This window comes from Aotus nancymaae, unplaced genomic scaffold (assembly GCF_030222135.1).
Source record: "Aotus nancymaae isolate 86718 unplaced genomic scaffold, 86718_ANA_hifiasm-v0.15.2.pri h1tg000030l, whole genome shotgun sequence".
Taxonomy (NCBI): Eukaryota; Metazoa; Chordata; class Mammalia; order Primates; family Aotidae; genus Aotus; species Aotus nancymaae.
In genome coordinates, this window is record NW_026988443.1 from 3437148 (window position 1) to 3457718 (window position 20571).

At 44.7% G+C, this 20571-nt stretch overlaps 1 protein-coding gene across 6 annotated transcripts in view; it reads left to right on the plus strand.

Moving 5' to 3' along the window:
* LOC105710574 (lon protease homolog 2, peroxisomal-like) overlaps positions 1–20339 on the plus strand; it is a 66286-nt gene extending 45947 nt beyond the window's left edge. For 2 of the 6 annotated variants that reach the window (XM_064383018.1, XM_064383017.1), the window contains 5 exons: positions 7551–7724; positions 8483–8529; positions 10482–10623; positions 11955–12062; positions 15524–20339. In XM_064383018.1, the coding sequence (XP_064239088.1) occupies positions 7551–7724; positions 8483–8529; positions 10482–10623; positions 11955–12062; positions 15524–15829 (777 nt within the window). In that variant the 3' untranslated portion in view covers positions 15830–20339. Of the gene's footprint in view, positions 1–7550; positions 7725–8482; positions 8530–10481; positions 10624–11954; positions 12063–15523 lie in introns of those variants that run through there. The other 4 variants (XM_064383019.1, XM_064383022.1, XM_064383021.1 and 1 more) reach the window with 4 other exon arrangements.
* The last annotated feature ends 232 nt before the right edge of the window (positions 20340–20571 follow it).

Genomic DNA, 20571 nt, shown 5'->3' on the forward strand with positions numbered 1-20571 from the left:
TCTTTTATATCATTCATTAGTATGTTTATAGAATGTAGATTGCTTTTATTTTGTTATTTTTATGTTTTTTATTTTTTGAGACAGCTTTGCATGCTTGTCGCCCGAGTGGAGTGCAGTGGCATCATCTTCGCTAACTGGAAGCTTCACCTCCTGGGTTCAAGTGATTCTCTTGCCTCAGCCTCCTGAGTAGGTGGGAGTATAGGTGCAGGCCACCATGCCCGACTAATTTTTATATTTTGAGTAAAGGCAGGGCATCGCCATGTTGGCCAGACTGGTCTCAAACTCCTAACCTCATGTGATCTGGCCTCCTCAGCTTCCCAAAGTGCTGAGATTATAGGCGTCAGCCACTGTACCCAGCCCGTAGATTGCTTTTCATTGCCCTGGTTTTACTACATGCTTTTTCCTTGGGATTTTTAAAGAAAACAACATTGGAAGACAAACCGCACGTTTTTCTTGTAATGGTTGTTTATTTTGAAACATCATGAACTATCTTGCCCTGTTAGGTTTTGTGGAGGAAATCAAAGAGGTGTGTGTGAAAAAGGCACTGTGGTGAGTTGTGCTGTGTGCTCAAGCAAAGAAAGAGATGTCTGCAGTCAGCCCAAGTTGACGTGGATTGCCCTGGTTTTTGTTTTCCTAGTTAGTGCTTGTCTCACTAACTTCTCTTATAACTGTGATAAAATGAGTTAGGGCTGGGTTGCTGGTGATTTCTGTGTGGAATTAGCTGGTTTGGGGGAGGAAATCTATGAATATAATTACTTTTCTTGGTAGTAAGCGTTTAGAGATACCTGAATTGATCCTTTTTTTTTTTTAATTCCCCTTGAGATGGAGTCTCACTCTATCACCCTGGCTAGAGGGCAGTGGTTCAATCTTGGCTCACTGCAATCTTGGCCTCCAGGGTTCAAGCAATTCTCCTGCCTCAGACTCTGGAGTAGCTAGGATTACAAGTGAACGCAACCAGCTAATATTTGTATTTTTAGTAGAGGTGGGGTTTCACCATGCTTGCCAGGCTGGTCTGGAACTCCTGACCTCAGGTGATCCGCCCACCTTGCCTCTCAAAGTGCTGGGATTACAGGCGTGAGCCAACATGTCTGGTCCTGAATAGATCTACTGAGGGACTTTTCTAGTGTGAGAGAGAAGGTACAGAGTGCCAAGAGCCCACAAGAGGATAAACTCAAGGTGGGACCTCTGAAAATAAGTATTACATTTATAGACCTATTTTCTCATCTCTTCCAATAATGCTTCTAGTATTACGAGATAGGAATTTTTTCCATCATTGTATGTGGGTGGGTGATGCTTATCTGAGAAGAAATTCAGAAAGGGCTGGCAGAATAGAGATAGGCTTAAACTATACAAGGTTTTGAAGTTTTATTTTCTCCTTTCAGCTTAGTTTCGTAGTTGAGATAGCCTGCTTCCATGCTTGTATGTAATGTGAGACTAGTACACACTAAGTATCTGCAAGCCAGACTAGGGTCTATTTTCTCTCTGTTCCAGTGGAAGTCAAGGGAATCCATAGCTACTACAGATTATACTGGTGGTATAAGGTGGGAGGAGTATAATAAGATTATTTCTGATACAAAAAAAATGTTTACTTATTAAAATATTCAGTTCTAACATTCAATTCTAGTTAGGCAAATGCTTATCATAGGTTGACCTTTCTTGGTCCCCAGCCTCTATAATGATACTCTGTCCGTAGTTCCAGCCACTTAACAATCGCCTTCAGTCTTAATATCATCTTAACCTCTAAAATAAATCTTAAATGTAGGATGAAGATCCTAAAAAGCTTGAGCACAATGCTCTGGAACTTAGCATTAAGTCCTACCATGACCTAAAGCCTCAGTTTTTATAGTTAGGGCTTTGTCTTGTTTCAGAGACCTAGTCCCTGCATTTTGCACCCATCAGGATGACTGGTACTTGGTGTAACATAACCAGTCCTTCTACCCGTTAGGCCTTTCCTACTCTCTCCATAGTCTCTTTCTGGTCTTATTGAAGACTGGCATCCCTCAAACTACAATATGGTATCCAGGGCCCTAGCAGATACTGGTAGACTTGTCAGCATCAACTGCTTAGCTGTTTGGTGCTCTAAGTATGCCTTGCTCCTGTGATTTCCATCCTAGAGTAGTATACACTTGTGAAGACATTCTTCTACCTCATGTTGGACTCAGTCCTATCTAAAGACCTACTCTTTGTCAGTTCCCATACTTTGTAAAAACCCTATTGTGCCTAGGTCTGGGTTTTGTTGTGTCAATTGTAACTGAGTTTGTTCTCACCCCAGTGTTGTGTCTTTTAGCAAACTGAAAGTGAAGGAGGTCGGAAACCACATCCCCAAAACGTAACATGTCTTGGGCCCTGGGCAAGGCCTTTCCAGCTCGTGGCTTCTGGGCGTGGGCTTCATCTTTTGTGGTCCCTGCGTCTCACTTTTGCTGTCACAGGCTTGGCTTGTCTGCCCCTTGATTTGAGACTTTGACCCTCTTCGCCACCCGCTGCAGCTGAAAGGGGCAATGTGTGTGATGTCCTTTGATTTCTCCTTAGTGCTGGCGAGTGCTCTTAGGTAAAATACGGAAGGTTTCCTTTAAGGCGGGACTGTTACTTTTGGGGACACTCCTTAATTCCCAAAATAGAACCTCCTCAATTCCATGTTACTTGACACGGGAAGTGTAATGATTTGAGTTAGGAACCCAGCAGTAGTAGCGCCTGTGATCTCACATGGAAAGTTGGTTTGTATTGTTTTCCGAAATCACAAAGAGCATACGTTGTTAGGTCCTAACAGGCCTCATTGGAGAGATGTTCCTTTATACGTACAAATGATTAAGTTTGAGACTTTGCACGTATGTGCAGTGAACTGCACTCAAAAGGTCCAGCACCTCAATTACACAGAACAGATGTTCCAAAAACATCTGCTGAATTAGTCATTGCCATCAAGTAGAAGCATTCCATAAATGCAAGCACTATCCAACATTAGATATTTATTGGAATCATCATGCTTTTTATCATTTTCACCAGTTTATTGGTTCTGTGGCCTTAGGTAACTTGTTCATCCTCTCTGAAGCTGTAGAATAATAAGAGAACCAACCTCATAGGATTGTCGTCTCATAGGATTCCATGAGTTTGTACATATAAAGCATGTAGGCATTGGGTAGTGGTTAACACGTGTAAGCTGTACAACTAGTGTTAGTTTCCGTTAGGCCTTGAGCTCCACTGTCCTCCTGCACTTGACGGACAGCTAAAGGATCTCCCTGTTTGTCTCAGGAAAATCAGCGTAAACACCCCTAACTTACTGTTAGCCATACATGGCTCCAAGTGCATTACTTACATTGGCTTGGCCAGTCCTCTAACATCCCTCTTGTGTGGCACGTTCTGTTATTGTCCCCATTGTCACTAAGGAGGAAACGGAGGCAAGGAAAGGTAACTTGTACAAGGTCATGTGATTCCTAGGTGCCAGAGCCTGAATTGGGACACAATGCCTAGCTGCAGAGTCCAGGTCTTCAACCCTGGCACTCACCTGCCTCACTACGGAGCCCTGCACTAAGGCCTAGCTTGGTTCCTTTCTGTATATTCTGAGCACCTGTTATATGCAAAGCCCAGTTTCCTCAAACATTTTCATAGAAGCGTAAAACAAAACGGTCCTTTTAAGAGTGTAGATGGAAGTAATTTCTGAGATAAGGATTTCTAGGCAGTTGCTTAAATACATTTTAATTAAATTAAATTTATTTATTTGTTTTTGAGTTTCCCTTTTGTTGCCCAGGCTGGAATGCAGTAGCGGGATCTCAGCTCACTGCAACCTCTGCCTCCTGGATTCAAGTGATTCTCTTGCCTCAGCCTCCCAAGTAGCTGGGACTACAGGTGTGTGCCACCTCACCTGGTTAACTTTTGTATTTTTAGCAGAGACAGGGTTTTACTGTGTTGGCCCGGCTGGTCTCAAACTCCTGACCTCAGGTGGTCTGCCTGCCATGGCCTCCCAAAGTGCTGGGATTACAGGCATGAGCCACAGCCCCCAGCCTACGTTTAATTTTTATGTATATATTTTTAAGACAGGGTTTCACCACGTTGGTCAGGCTGGTCTCAAACTCCTGACCTCAGGTGATCCGCTCACCTCGGCCTCCCAAAGTGCTTGGATTACAGGCATGAGCCACCGTGCCCAGCCTACATTAATTTTTTTAAATAATTTTTTTACTTAAAAACACTTCTTTGTCCTTTCTCTTGCAGTAAAATTAATTTTTTTAAAAGATCTGAATATACTCCCCTGGGAAACAAAATAAAATAGTACAGAAGTTGCCTTAGGCCTAGTTTCTTCCCCTATGCCCAGAGGTTAGCACCATTAGCAACTTGGTTTGTGTCCCTTAGACCTTTTAAAGCACAGTTTTAACTGGATGAGGTGGCTCACATCTATAACCCTAGCACTTTGGGAGGCCGAGTCGGGCAAATCGCTTAAACTCAGTAGTTCATAACCAGCTTGGGCAACAGAGCGAAATCCTGTGTGTACCAAAAATACAAAAAATTATCCGAACACGGTGGCATGTGCCTGTGGTCCCAGCTAGTTGGGAGGCTGAGGCAGGAAGATGGCTTAAGCCTAGAAGCCATGAGTTGCAGGAGCTGAGATTGTGCCACTGTACTCCAGCCTGGACAAAATAGTGAGACCCAGTCTCAAAAAACAAAACAATACAAAACATAAAAAACCATCCATTTAGGTACACATGCAAGTTATCCATAGAAAACATTGGATTTTGTGTTTGTGTATTTTTATGTAAAGTACTATGTTTTACATAGCGTCCTCCTCTTGGGTTTTGCCAATAGAAAATGTGGAACAAAGCTTTTGGGGGAGTTTTTACATCAATGATACAACAGCTTTGTGTTGCTTTGTAGCCTTCCCGCCCGCTCATTGTGACTGAACTTTCCAGTTAGCACAGATAGATCATCCTTATTTGTATTAGTGCATTTTCACACTGCTGATAAAGACACCCAAAACTGGGTAATTTATAAAGGAATAGAGGCTTAATGGACTCACAGTTCCATATGGCTGAGGAGGCCTCACAATCAAGGCAGAAGGCAAAAGACACATGCTACAGGGCAGCAGACAATGGAGAATGAGAGAGCTTCTGTAGGGAAACTCCCCCTTCTAAAACCATCAGATCTTGTGAGACTTATTCACTACCATGAGAACAGCATGGGAACGACCTGTCCCCCTCATTCACTTACCTCCCACTGGGTCCCTCCCACAACATATGGAAATTGTGGGAGCTTCAATTCATGATGAGATTTGTGTGGGGACCCAGCCAAAGCACATCATTATTTTTTCAGTGATGCTGAATCATAATTACAGTACTTTCAATGTGTCCCAGTAAAGTGCTATGTATACATTATCTAGCACCGTTCTCAAATCAACATGAGGAAGCAGGTTGTATTATTATTCCCATTTCACTGATGAGATGACAGAGGCACAGAGAGGTGGAATAACTTGTCTATGGTTGCACAGCTGGTAAATGACAAGTCTGGGACAGTTTAACTCCAGGACCCAAGATTACCTACTGCTTCTGGGGTGACTTTGTTGTTCTTTGAGACAGGTTCTCACTCTGTCACCCAGGCTGGAGTGCAGTGGTGCCATCATAACTCACTGCAGCCTCTACCTCCTGGGTTCCAGGAATCTTCCCCTCTAAGCCTCCTGAGTAGCTAGGACTGCAGACATGCATCACTATGCTTGGCAAATTTTTAATTTTTTTTTTTTAGAGCTGGGATCTTGCTATGTTTCCCAGGTTGGTCTGGAACTCCTGGCCTCAAACAATCTTCCTGCTTCAGCCTCCCAAAGTTTTGGAATTACAGGCATGAGCCACTTTGCACAGCCTGGGGTGAACTTCTTTAATCCTTTCCCGATGACTTCCTGAATGTTTCCAGCATTTGCCTGGCGTAGGCAGTGTTGTAATGAACATCCTTTTATGTGTTTCATCTAATACGTGTGACTGTTTCTCAACAGAAAAGTGAAATCACCAGATCATAGAGTTTTGTGCAAATGTTAACTTTAAAAGATACTTTAAAATTGTCCTTCACAGTGGCTAAACCAATTGACTCTCCCTAATGTACTTTTAAAAGTTTTAAAGGCTCCCACTAGGGCTTGTTCTGGGAACTGGAAGGAGTTTAGGTGAAAGTTAAAAGCAAATCACTTTGTAAGGGATTCTAGACAACATTAATGAATTGTTCTTTAAAGATTTCCTGATTTGGAATGTAAGTTTTCGTGTTTTTGTTTTTGCTTTGAGACTGAGTCACTCTCTTGCTCAGGCTGGAGTGCAGTGGCATGATTACAGCTCATTGCAACCTTGATCTCCCTGGCTCAAGTGATCCTCCAGCCTCCGCCTCCTGAGTAGTTGGGACTACAGGCATGTGCCACCATGCCCGGCTAATTTTCCTACTTTTTGTAGAGATGGGGTTTGGCCATGTTGTTCAGGCTGGTCTCAAACTCCTGGGCCCAAGTGAACCACCCACCTTGGCCTCCCTGTGCCCAGCCAAATGTTACTTTATATATAGCATTAAGCCAGGCAATATATGTGGGAGGAGGAAAGTAGGCAGAAGAATCTATAGTAAAAAAGAAGAAAAAGGAGAAAATTTAATTAATATTATTATTAGTAGTAGAATGAATAAAATCGAATGAAGAATAGAAGCAATTCTCTGGAATATAGATATTAGTATTGTTACCAAGCAAAAGGGACTCACTGCCCGATGGGCTAGAAGCTAATACTTTGACACTGGGTTTTTGAGAAAAGGAAAACTTTTTATTGCAAGTTGGCTCACAAGGAGACAGGAGTCCAGCCCAGATCTGTCTCCTTGTGCTGGCTTTAAGACTGTAATTTTATTAGGAAAGGTTTAAGGGGTGGATTCTGAGATTAGTAGGTGATTGGTGTAATTAGAGGGGAAGGGGTCTGAAAAGTCCTTGCACATATGCGGTGATCTCTTCATGTCTCTTCATGGGTCCCATTTGCAAATTCAGGGGAAGTTAGTATGAAACATATGGTGGAAATTTAGGCTGTGACATTAGCAAGCTGGTTCTGCACAGACTCTAGTTAGCCATACTGGTTCCTTCCGTTTCAGTGAGTTGTGTTATCTTACAAGCATAGGGACTTAAAGCAAGTTGTTTTTTGTTGTAACTGCTATCCTACAAACTCAAGAGTTTCTGTTAGTTACTGGTTTCTTTAACTCTTTCAGGCATGGTGTCAGTAGCAGTAGTAATAGTAGTAGTAGTAATTGTAGTAAAATATCCCTTTTATTGAGCACCTTCTATATATGCGGATACTGTCTATTTCATTGAAATCTCACACAGCCCATAAAAAGTAAGTATAATTATTCCAGCTTTACAGATGGAGAAACTGAGGCTGAGAGTGGAAAGTAACTTTTTGAGGGTCACACAGCCAGACAGAAAAGAAGTATGAACCTGCGGTGTCTGTCTCTATTCTTCCTTCCTGCCTCTCAAGCCTTCCTTCAAGGAGAGGGCATGGAGAGGCCACCTGCCACCCTTTCTGGGTACCCAGTGAGGTGACACCTGTGCCTGTGGACTTCCTGTCTTGCAGGCCATCAGCTTCTTCACAAGTGACTTTAATTACCTGTTTGAAGTGGTGTACTATGGCCCCCTGTTACTGCTGGCCTGCTCCTCAGTGATCATCTCCAGCATTTCTTCCTACCTCGTTATTGGACAGACTGCACTTATAGCCACTTTCTGCTATCTCCTGGTTTTCCCACTGGAGGTAATGTCTTTCTTTGCCACCCATTTGATGGTGGGCCCCGGAAGTCCCAGGGCTCTTGAATCTGGGATAGCTCTTGAGTGAGAATGTTGGTGCTTGTTGACCATTCAATCTGTGATGGTTAAGATTCAGCTCCAATCCTTAACTCAAACTATTCTCTGGCCACAATATTTGGTTAATAAGAGGTGAATAAGAGGTGAATAGCAAAGTCTGCCTCGTAGCTTTCTATGGGAGATTATCTGCTTCACCAACTTTCCTTTGTAGATAATCTCTGTGCAAGATACCTCTTCTACCCAGAATGTGCTGATGTAAGAATGCAGCCAGCATTTAACATTTATCTGAGCACAATATAATGAGGAAAGGGAAGCACATTTCTTACCAAAGACTCAGGTGAAATAAAATTGAGCAAAACAGAAATGGCTCTTGGATTATGTGTGCTCTGAATTATTGAAATCAAGTATTTTCCTGAGTGTGGTCACTCTGATTAAAGGTGACTTTAATTATTAGAGGCTTTAGGGTTCCAGAAGACAGAGGAAGCATTTCCGTTTAGTTTCTGCCTTAGTAGCCACAGCCTGGCTTGGGACTCAGGAGAGAAAGGCCCCTGGGATGCTCTAAGGCATGGTGGCCTGGAGAGCTTTGATTGGAAAACCTCTCTTTGGAAATATACCCAGTTGCCCTACTTATGCCAGGCTGAACTCTCCTGCCCTTGTCAAAGGAAGCCCTTGCAGATGAATTCCAAACTTGCTGTATCCTGACTCCAGGTGTTCATGACCCAGACGTCTTTGAAGACTCAGCATCACAGTCTGAGGTCAGTGACCAGCGTATCCATGTGACCAGTGAAGTTCTCACTTGCATTAAGCTGATTAAAATGTACACATGGGAGAAACCATTTGTAAAAATAATTGAAGGTATGGAAAATCTGACTTCCTGCTCTGAACCTGGTGATGTCACAGTGAGTCATGCCCCTCTCACCTTTTGGAGATCTTTTGATGCTTTGGGGATGGTGCTGTGCTCTTTGGAGAATGTTCCTGTGGTTACCTTTGGTGTATTTCTTTTTTCTTTCCTCTTGAGCAAGCCTTTATTGTCAATTTGTAAAGTAGCTAAACTATCTCCAAATAAACAGAACATACACACTGAAAGAAAAAAAGTAAACTATATTATGCAATACACACTATTTTTTCTTCTCTTTTTTTCTTTTTTTTTTTTTTAGAAAGAGTCTCACTCTGTCACCAGGCTGGAGTGCAGTGGCGCAATCTTGGCTCACGCAACCTCTGCCTCCTGGGTTCAAGTAATTCTCCTGCCTCAGCCTCCCGAGTAGCTGGGATTACAGGTGTGCACTGCCATGCCCAGCTAATTTTTATATTTTTTTTAGTAGAAACGGGGTTTCACCATGTTGGCCAGGATGGTCTCGATCTCTTCACCTCGTGATCTACCCGCCTCAGCCTCCCAAAGTGCTGGGATTACAGACTCTTCTCTTAAATTAAAACATTTAATTAAATTTCTTCTGAATTATTACATTTTGTCAATCAATATTTTTGCCTGTTCTGAAATGTTTTTATTGTTAAATATGTAATATTTCTATTCTACATGACTTGGCACATTATCTCAATATGAATTCAAGAGCCCCACATTTGTCCGTCAATGTTAATCCTTTGGTAAATTGATTTCCCTATCATCTTTCCTAGTATATTTCTTCTCCTCTTGTAGTAATTTTTCAATGAAGTATTTCTAGGCTTTTAATGGAAATGGTAGGTGCTAGAGAACCATAGAAAACCAACTTCCTTGATCGCATCTTATTTTGCTACTTTTCATTTTGCCAGTAAGTCTGTGTTCTAACCTATACATTTTTTGGAAAATATATTGAGTATTTCTGTAAATTCAATGTGATTATCAGAGTATATAAAGCAGACTTTTATCCTTCAACCAGAGCAAATGTGGCAGTCAGTAATAATCAATGATAAGTTGTCATTGCTCACACATATTGATCAGATTCAGCAGTTCCAAAAGAAATACTTTTTTCTAATTTTAAAAATGCATGAACACCATCAAGTCAATTCTCCAGGAAAGATACCTTTAACCTTGTTATGTTTGATTGACTTCTAAAATTGTTTAGATTTTCTTTATCTAGATGGAAGTAGAACAAACTTCATTCCTTCTGCAATTCTGCAGTGCAGTGTTGGTTTAAATTACCAAAGCATTACAAATGCAGGTGCAAGTGAGTGCATAAGTGAAACTTCACATTCTTGCATTTAGGGATTCATAACACGGTAAATGAGGAATTATTAGTGTTTTTTTAATTTTTATTTTTTATTATACTTTAAGTTCTGGGGTACATGTGCAGATCATGCAGGATTGTTGCATAGGTACACACAGGCCATGGTGGTTTGCTGCCTCCATCCCCTCGTCACCTACATCAGGCATTTCTCCCAGTGTTATCCCTCCCCAACCTCCCACCCCCCACCATCCCTCCCCTAGCCCCCTATCCCTGAACAGATCCCAGCGTGTGATGTTCCCCTCCCTGTGTCCGTGTATTTTCATTGTTCAACACCCACCTATGAGTGAGAACGTGTGGTGTTTGGTTTTCTGTTCTTACGTCAGCTTGCTGAGAATGATGGTTTCCAGATTCATCCATGTTCCTGCAAAGGACATGAACTCATCCTTTTTTATGACTGCATAGTATTCCATGGTGTATATGTGCCACATTTTCTTTATCCAGTCTATCATTGATGGGCATTTGGGTATTTCTTTTTTATTTCCTAGACCTAAGAAAGAAGGAAAGGAAACTAGTGGAGAAGTCTGGGCTTGTCCAGAGCCTGACCACTACAGTCTTGTTCATCACCCCAATAGTGGCCACATGATTCTCATCCACACATTCTTCAAGTTGAAACTCACAGATTCAATGGTAAGGGTTTGGGGTGCTTTGTTTTCTCCCTATTGTCATCGCACGTTTTTTCATGTGTCCTTTTTTAGCCCATGCCCCTCAAAGGTCTGAAGACTTTGTGAATAGACACTATATGTTGATTTTTAATTTCCAGACAAGAGAATGGCACTGTCTTCCATCTCAACCCATCTGAGAGAGTGACATCTCAGATAGCCCTGAGGGTGGGCCGGATGGCAGAACCATCAGTTTATGGGGGAGGTGGTACCTATAGTTAAAATTCTGATAATTAGAATTACACCTTGAAGTTGAAAAGTTCCTCTAATCCCCAAATAAAGGCCCTGGAAATGCACTTTAAATACAGAGGTATATAACTTCTTTGGTATTTCCCTTCATGATCTGAACCTGGCCCTTAGAAGTGGCAACTGCCTTTCAGGGTTAGGAATCCCAGCTCTTCGAGCAGAATAAGACAGTGTGCTGCTCTAAGAGGGGTGGTAATACGACTGGGGAGGCCGGGAGGCCGCATCCAGAGCAAGAAGGGAAGCACATGACAGTCTGCAGCCAGGGGTTGGTGTGTGCCTCAGATGGCTGGCCCCTCTGCTTGGCTCAGGCACGCACCAGGGAAACATCCCCAAGAAGTCTGAGGGTACTGGGGGGCTACGGAAGGAATACTTTCAGAGAGATTTGAGGCACTGAGATAACACCAGGCAGGTCTAGACCAAGGCATTCCTGCTCCATTGGAGTTCACTTTTGGATGAAGCCAGAAGGAGAAAGGAGGAGAGATGGGCATGGATTGGAAGCAGCATGGATTGGCAGCTCCGGGAGGGTACCTTCTGAGGTCCTGAGAGCCTAAGGTGTTTTGCTCTAGTCACAGTGCAGCATGGGTTAGGCATGAAGGGTAAGAAGATGTTGAACGTAGGAAGAAAACAAACATCTAAGGCAAAGAAGAAGAAATAGGACCTTGACAGCAAGAATAACACCAAGCTACATTGAAAGGAAGTAATGCTCACTCCCATGAGTTTTCTTGGCCTTTCCCAAACTTAATTCCTGTACACACTTTATGATTTTTCTCACTGTGCCATTGGGGAAACTGGGCTGTGGTAGGGGCGACCTGCCCAAAGCTACAGGTGTGAGTGGCTAAGCTGCAACAGGGACTAGGCCTTCAACTCTAAGACTCCAAGAAGAGTGCTCTTTTCCCAGCTTTTTCCAGTCTCCCCCAAACACTAGTTTAGCCTCTGTTGGATGAAGCAACTGCTTGTTGGAAGCTGAGGATGCAGCTCAGGGATGCGGGTGCCAGGGAATGGAGGAAGCAGGAAGGACCACAACCCTCACCGCCTCCTCCCCTTCTTACCCAGGCCTTCACCACGGTGGCCTCCCTGAATCCCCTTTGGCTGTCAGTGTTCTTTGTGCCCTTTGCAGTCAAAGGCCTCACGAATTGCAAGTCTGCGGTGAAGAGGTGCAAGGTAGGTGGTCAGGGGACTGGCTGTAGGCCCCCTGCTTGGACACTGCTCTGCCTTCAGCCCCTGTGATGTTCCTCCCAAACACGACTCCTGGCCAAGGCCTAGGTCGAGAGAGGGATTGGCTAACTCAGTGACCTCCTGTGTCCAGGCTGGTGTGGGGCCTGAGAAGACAGACGAATCGGGTCAGGTCTTGGTCCCCAAGGAGATCTTAGGATAGTGTGTCCAAACCAGGTCTCAGACAGATGCTCTACAGACTTTATCCAGGTTTGCATAGAGTTACCCTGATAGTTTTGTTTTAGAAAAACACCATAGATGTTGCTTGCATTGAAAAACGTGAACATTTTATGTGAAAACCCAGATTTTTGAATTCTCTTGAATGGTTAGAAGATCTGGCGACCCTGGACCACATTCTCCAATGGCCGCAAGCAGCTGGAGCTGAGGTGATAGCTTCCCTGTTTAGTTGGAGGCATTTGGCTTAAGTTTGCTGCAATGTCTACCATACGCTATTGCATCTCCAGCCCTGAAGCTGCATTTTACTTACCATTTATCATCTTAGAAATGGTCCACTTCACTTATTTATATGGCTGGCATCTAAGTTTGAAAGCCCTAATGTAAATCAATTTTTAAATGTCATTTTGCGGCCAGGCGCTGTGGCTCACACCTGTAATCCCAGCACTTTGGGAGGCCGAGGCAGGCAGATCACCTGAGGTCAGGAGTTCGAGACCAGCCTGGCTAGCATGGTGAAACCCTGTCTCTACAGAAAATTAGCCAGGCATAGTGCAGGCACTTGTAATCCCAGCTACTTGGTAGGCTGAGGTAGGGAATCGCTTGAACCTGGGAGGTGGAGGTTGCAGTGAGCTGAGATCGTGCCACTGCACTCCGGCTTGGATGACAGAGTGAGACTCCATCTCAGAAAAAAAGTCATTTTGTAGTCATCCCACTTTTATGTACATGCAGTCCACGACCTATATCACTCATTCACTCATTCATTCATTAATGCAAAAAGTATTTATTGAGCTTTTACTACAAGCCAGGCACTGAGAATACTGCATTGAACAGGGGTCCCTGCTGTCAGGGAGTTCTGTTCTGATTTTTTATTGGAAGCAGACAATTAACAAGTAAATGAATGATCAAAGAGGCTTAGATCAGATCACCTGAAGAGCCACGATGCCAGTAAAAAAAATGTGATGTTCTAGAGCAAGTTTGTCTTGCTCACAGGTCACATGCAGCCCAGGATGGCTTTGAATGTGACCCAACACAAATTTGTGAATTTTCTTAAAACATTAGGAGATTTTTTTTGCAACTTTTTTTTTTCTCATCAGCTGTTGTTGGTGTTAGTGTATTTTCTGTGTCCCAAGACAATGCTTCTTCCAATGTGGCCCAGGGAAGCCAAAGGATTGGACACACTGGTTCTAGGGAGTATACTGGGGAGGGCTGGGGGCTCCTGGGAAGAGCCTGGTTAGGGAAGGCCCCTGTGAAGGTGACTTTGGAGCTGAGTGATGATGACCAAGCAGAGGAAACAACAAGTGTGAAAGCCCTGAGGCTGGAATGAACTTGGCTGGTCTGAGTGACACAAATAGTGCTGTGCTTATCACCAGCCCAGTGTGCTTCCCTGACTGGTCAGCAGCTGTGAAAGGGTTCCTGCGGCTGCCTTCCTTCCCATGGGGGCACTGGGTTCTCCCATCTATTTTCCCCTTCTTTGCCTGTTTTCATCTGTGGAGGGGGCAGAGATGAGGAAGCCGCAATCTGGGCTCAGGAGGATGGGTAAGAGTCCAAAATGTCAGTAAGCACCCTTCTAGATCTTTTAAGCGTATCTCCAGGTAGGGATATGTGAATGTAACCTGACTTTGGTGGGATCATACTCCCCTCCCATTCTTTTAATTGCTAGAATTTATGTAGTTCAACACTTGTGCTTTATAGACAGGGAGCTGGAGATGCAGAGAGAAGTGACCTGCTGATGGTCACCTTTTGAAATGTATGACCCCAAATGACCTTTCCCCAGTGTGGAACAGAGCAGAGCTTTTCATTTTCAACAGCTATAAGTAGATTTTTTTTTTTGGGAGATGGAGTCTCGCTGTGTTGCCCCAGCTGGAGTGCAGTGGCATGATCTCGGCTCACTGCAACCTTCCCCTTCTGAGTTCTAGCAATTCTCCTGCCTCAGCCTCCCGAGTAGCTGGGACTACAGGCACATGCTGCTACACCTGGTGAAATTTTTGAATTTTAGTAGAGACAGAGTTTCACCATGTTGCCCAGGCTGGTCTCAGACTCCTAAACTCAGGGAATCCACCTGCTCGGCCTCCCAAAGTACTACGATTACAGGTGTGAGCTACAACACCCAGACAATTAGAATTTTTTTTTTTTTTTTTTTTTTGAGACAGAGTTTCGCTCTTGTTACCCAGGCAGAAGTGCAATGGTGTGATCTCGGCTCACTGCAACCTCCGCCTCCTGGGTTCAGGCAATTCTCCTGCCTCAGCCTCCAGAGTAGCTGGGATTACAGGCACGTGCCACCATGCCCAGCTAATTTTTTGTATTTTTAGTAGAGACAGGGTTTCACCATGTTGACCAGGATGGTCTCTATCTCTTGACCTCATGATCCACCCACCTTGGCCTCCCAAAGTGCTGGGATTACAGGCGTGAGCCACCGCGCCCGGCCCCAGAAATTTTTTTTAATTGAGGAAAGTTTCACTATGTTTCCCAGGCTGGTCTTCAACTCCCGAGCAATCCCCCAACTTGGCCTCCCAAAGTGCTAAGATTACAGACATGAGTCATTATGTCCAGTCCAATATAATTTAATTAGGCCGGCACAGTGGCTCATGGCTATAATCCCAGCACTTTGGGAAGCTGAGGTGGGCATATCATCTGAGGTCTGGCGTTCAAGACTAGCCTGACGACCATGGTGAAACCTCCTCTCTACTAAAAATGCAAGAATTAGCCAGGCATATTGGTGGGTGCCTGTAATCCCAGCTACTCGGGAGACTGAGGCAGAAGAATTGCTTCAACCCGGGAGGTGGAGGTTGCAGTGAGCCAAGATCATACCATTGCTCTCCAGCCTGGGCAACAGAGCAAGAAAGACTCCATCTCAAAAATAAATAAATGAAAAATAATTAAATAAATAGAATTCAATTAGAAAAACCTCTGTCCTATGAGACAATGGCTGTCATCATTTGGGATGAGGCTAATGTAGGTTAGGCCTTAGTCAACCTCCTGAGTGCAGAGTTGCAGTTGATAGTGCAGTGTTTGCAAATATGGAAGAGTGGCCTGGTGGTCTGAAGTTTGGAAAACACTAATCTAGAATTTTCCCCAGCAGTAACTGGCCTTTCCTACTGGTGGTACTGCTGCAAACTTACTGCTTATTAGAAATTCACAAAACCATACCAAGTGGCAGGCTTGTAAAACTGGGAACATATTCCTGCTGAACTAAAGAACTGTATTCCTCCTCCCTCCATTTCTTTTTGTCTTTACAGAAGTTCTTCCTCCAGGAGAGCCCTGTTTTCTATGTCCAGACATTACAAGACCCCAGCAAAGCTCTGGTCTTGGAGGAGGCCACCTTGTCATGGAGACAGACCTGTCCTGGGATCGTCAGTGGGGCATTTGAGCTGGAGAGAAATGGACACGCTTCTGAGGGGATGAACCAGCCTAGAGATGCCCTCGGGCCAGAGGAGAAAGGGAACAGCCCAGGCCCAGAGTTGCACAAGATCAACCTGGTAGTGTCCAAGGTAGCCTTGTCCAGGCCATGCAGGCAGGCTGGCTGCCAGACTCTCAGGGCCTAAGCTGGGAACTTGTCTGGGTGCCCCACCATTTCCTTGGTTGAAAACTGCCCTCTTCAAGATCTCTCCCTTTAAAATTCAAATTTTCATGGAGGGCAAATACAGGATGTCTTTCATTCTTTAGTGTGAATTAATCTATCATCGAAATTTTTTTGGCTTAGGTAAGACCCAAAATAATATGAAAGTACTGTGTGCTGTTCCTTGGAAGGACCAAGGACACAGAAAGGAGAAGGGGAAGGAGACCAAGCTGACATTTATTATATTCCTCATATGTGCCAAGCACTATCCTATGTTTGAATTGGGTTATTCTGTGATCTCACCTTATCTGGCTCTTTCTCTGCCTAATGTTTACAAACATTAGCTTCCTCCTGTCTGCTGTTTGCCCCTCCTCTTTTCTTCTCTGTTATCTGTTAATGTAGATATTGATATCTAATAACAATTGATACAGAATAGATATAGATATTGATCTATATATAATGACAAATGTCTACAAATAATATCTAGTGGTAATAGGTATTAATATCTAATACCTGCTGTCTCTTATCTATTTATACTTTCTTCCTTGGTGATCATCTCTAGTCCTATGGCTTTAAGTTCTATCTCTGTGCCATAATCTCTAGATTTGAAGTCTTTTCTGGGTTCCAGACTCAATTGCCTATTTAATATCTCTCTTAAATGTCCATCAAGCATTTAAAATGAAACAAGGTTTTGATACTCACCCCCTTTGATGAGTTCCCCAAATCTTCCTTCTCCTGGGAGATGGTACCATCATCCTTCCAGTGGTCGAGGACCTGGAAATCACACTTGATTCCTTTCCTTCCTTCCCTTGAATCCAGTCCGTCAGCTCGACTTCCACATCTGCCCTGAACCCACTGCCCTCACCAATGCCCCTCCACTGCCCTATCCCTGCTGCTGTCACGCCACTCCCAGAACCTCCTCATCCACCTCTCTGCTCCCATATTAGCCTTCTTTTATGAGCCTTCTACCATGCAACAGACAGAGGGATTTTTCTTTTTTGTTATTATTTTTATTTGAGATGGAGTCTTGCTCTTTCACCCAGGCGGGAGTGCAGTGGCATGATCTCGGTTCACTGGAACCTCTGCCTCCTGGATTCATGCGATTCTCTGCCTCAGCCTCCTGGGTAGCTGGTATTACAGGCATGTGCTAGTACACCTGGATAATTTTTAGTAGAGACAGGGTTTTACCATCTTGGCGAGGCTGGTCTTGAACTCCTCACATCGTGATCCATCCGCCTCGGCCTCTCAAAGTGCTGGGATTTCAGGCGTGAGCCACCGTGCCCAGCCGATTTTCCTTTTTTAAATACTTAATATGTATTTTTTATTTCAATAGCTTTTGGAGTACAAGTGGGTTTTGGTTAGATGAGTTATATAGCGGTGAAGTCGAGATTTTAGTGAACCTATCACCTGATAGTGTGCAGTGTACCCAATAGGTAATTTGTATCTCTCAGCCAACTCCCACCCTCTGTCTCTCTGAGCCTCCAAAATCCATTATACCAGGGGTCCCCAACACCTGGGCTGCAGATCCTCTCTGGTCCTCAGCCTGCTGCACAGCAGGAGGTGAGCGGCAGGCCAGTGAGCATCACCACCTGAGCTCCGCTTTCTGTCAGATCAGCAGCAGCATTAGATTCTCGTAGGAGCGTGAACCTTATTGTGAAGTGTGCATGTGAAGGATCCAGGTTGCATGCTCCTTATGAGAATCTTGCTTGTTGATCTGAGGTGAAACAAGTTTCATCCTAGAACCAATCCCCCACCATCCCCGGTTTTAAAAAAATTGTCTTCCATGAAACTGGTTCATGACAGAGGGATCTTTCTAAAACATAAACCAATTCAAGTCACTCTCCCTAAACCCTTCAGTGACTTTTCACTGCCCTTAGAGCCCAGGTTCCTCCAAATCCCTACCTGTACCTCTGACCTCTTCCCCACCAGAGTTCTCACAGCTCTTGGGCAGCCGTGACACTTGCTCTGTAGAAGCCTTCCCTGGCTGACTCATCTAAAATGGCCTCAACCCCGAACTCTCTGTCATAAGAGCCAACTTCATTTTCCTTGCATCACTTATCACCATCGAATTATTTATTTATTTATGTAGTCTCTCTTCCCCCCACCCCCTCAGCTTATATTCTAAGCTCAATGTGAGGTCTTTTCTTCATTACTGAGTCCACAGAGGAAACTCAGATCACTATTTGATGGATGAATGGATGTTTGAATAAATGAATGAATGCATGCATGCATGAATTCTGTGAGTCTGGCTTCTTTATTCCCATTTCACAGATGGAGAAACTGAGGCTCAGAGAGGCTAAGTGGCTTTCCCAGGATTACTGCATAGAATAGACACCAATCTGGAATGCAGGATTCTTGCCACCTACCCCTGAGTTCCCCTCTACCATTCCCATATGACCTTCTTCCTCTTGGGTTGCCCCTCCTGCCTCCAGGGACTGAATGCAAAGCTCCTCTGGAGCTTTGCTTGTCTGAGGGGTCTTGGGTTGTGTGTGGTTGTTTTGTTTTCTGTGTGTTGGTTTGGGTTCTAAACAGTCGAGCAGGTGGGTGTGCCAGGGCTGTGCTTTCCCAACACTTGTTTGTCCTCCTTGGCTTGCAAGGGATGATATTAGGGGTCTGTGGCCCCACGAGGAGTGGTAAGAGCAGCCTGTTGTTGGCCATTCTGGGTGAGGTAAGTAACCTGTGGCCACATACATGTCCGTCCACAGACAATCCAGGGCCTCCCAAGCTCCAGTTCCCTGGGTGGGGCCCCCCACTGCTTTCTTCCTCACAGGGGTCTGAGCAAGTGAGTTGTGCTTACCCTGTGTGGGAGGTGCCTGATGAAGGTGGCCCTTTCTCCTCACCCTGTGGCAGTACTCCTGATGCGAGCTGCCTCTTACGTCACCTGGAGACCCATCCTTAACTGGGCTCTGTGAGGATACAGGACGACTCAAAGTTAATATGATCATAAAAGTTATTTCACAGAGAGTCAAGTCCAATCTCTCTCCCACAGTACAATACCCTGTTGCAGTGGTTCCTGTAAAAAAGGAGTGTAAAAGTCATTTCATAAAGTCAAACTCATACCATTGAGGAGTGGGATGAATGTGCCTTTTAGGATGACATCGGAAGAGAAATGAAGGGGGAGAAACAGGGAGAAGGAAGGAAAGCTGGGGAGAGGAGTCCTGCTGGATGGGATGGGGCAGTCTTATTTGTACCCCAGCAGTGGGGTACACATGCCTGCCGGGTGCCCTTGCCCTTGAGATTGGAACTCCCCCAATCCATCCCCTGTATACGAGTTTGAGGTCTGCTGCCGTGTGGACATGTGGCTCACACACCTTTTCTCCAGTTCCTCCCCATGTGGCTCACACACCTTTTCTCCAGTTCCTCCCCTCTCCTCTCCTCCCCTCCCCTCCCTTCCCCTCCCCTCTCCTCTCCTGTCTGACACAGTCTCGCTCTGTCTCCCAGGCTGGAGTGCAGTGGCACAGTCTCAGCTCATTGCAACCTCCACCTCCAGGGTTCAAGTGATTCTTGTGTCTCAGCCTCCTGAGTAGCTGAGACTACAGGCATGCACCATCAAGCCCAGGTAATTTTTGTATTTTTTGGTAGAGATGGGGTTTCACCATGTTGGCCAGGTTGGTCTCGAAATCCTGTCCTAAAGTGATCCACCTGACTTGGCCTCCCAAAGTGCTGGGATTACAGGCATTAGCCACCACGCCTGGCCATTTCTTCAGTTTCAAAAAAAAAAAAAAAACCCAAATCCATTCCCCAGCTCTTTTGGGGTCACACTGGACACCTCATAATGATCACTAAAAATGCCCGTGAAACCTGCTATGCACTTTTGGTCACGTTCCCACAGGCATCTCACACCAGCCCTTCCCCAAGGAGCCCCAGCCTCACTCCCTCCTGGGCTGCCATCTCTTTCCCCTTCTTCTTCTGCCCATTGTCCCTTCTTCCCACATCGGCGGGAGTTTTCCTTCCTATATTTGGCTTTTCCTTCAGCTCCTTCCCCCAAATGAACATGGCCAAACTCGTCCCCTCTTCGGGATTCAGTTATGTTACCAACGCCAGCTCTCTCCTACACATCAGCCACGTGCTGCATGTGGGATGGCCTTTCTCCAGTTTCTTTGCAACCGCAAAGAAGAAAGACTCCATTAAAAAAAAAAAAAAAAAAAGTAAAACTAGCTTCATTACTTACATGCCAAGTCCTGTGCAAAGAGCTTTCCATTTTCCCCTTCAACCCTGGTAACCTCCCTTAATGAAGGCACACTCACGATGACCCATTTATAGGTGAGTACATGAGGTTCAGAGAAGTGACTCGTCCAAGGTCATGCAGCAGGTGAGGGGTGAGCCAGTGCTGAGTCCCAGGTCCACCTGAGGTCGGAGCTCTGTTCTACATCACAGCAGCATTGCCCAGCAGCCTCCAGGCAAGGCCACCTCCCTACCGGGCCAGTGGTTTGTCAGTTTCCTATGCAAATGAGCCTGTCACTTTCCTTCTAATAAAGGGAAACACAGAGATGGCATTTTAGAGTTTTGTTTTTTTTGTTAAAGCCTGGCTCCAAACCAGATGTAAACCTTTCGGGGTACAAAAGAGAAAGGAGCAAGAATGATGAGGTCCCCTGTTGGGGTGCTGCGGATGAGTGTCCATCTCTATTTGTTTTTAACATGTTTTTTTGAACTTATGTAGAAAAGCAGGAAGAACACTACAGCAGAGATTCGGATACCCACCACCTGGATGCAGCAGTTGATAGTTTT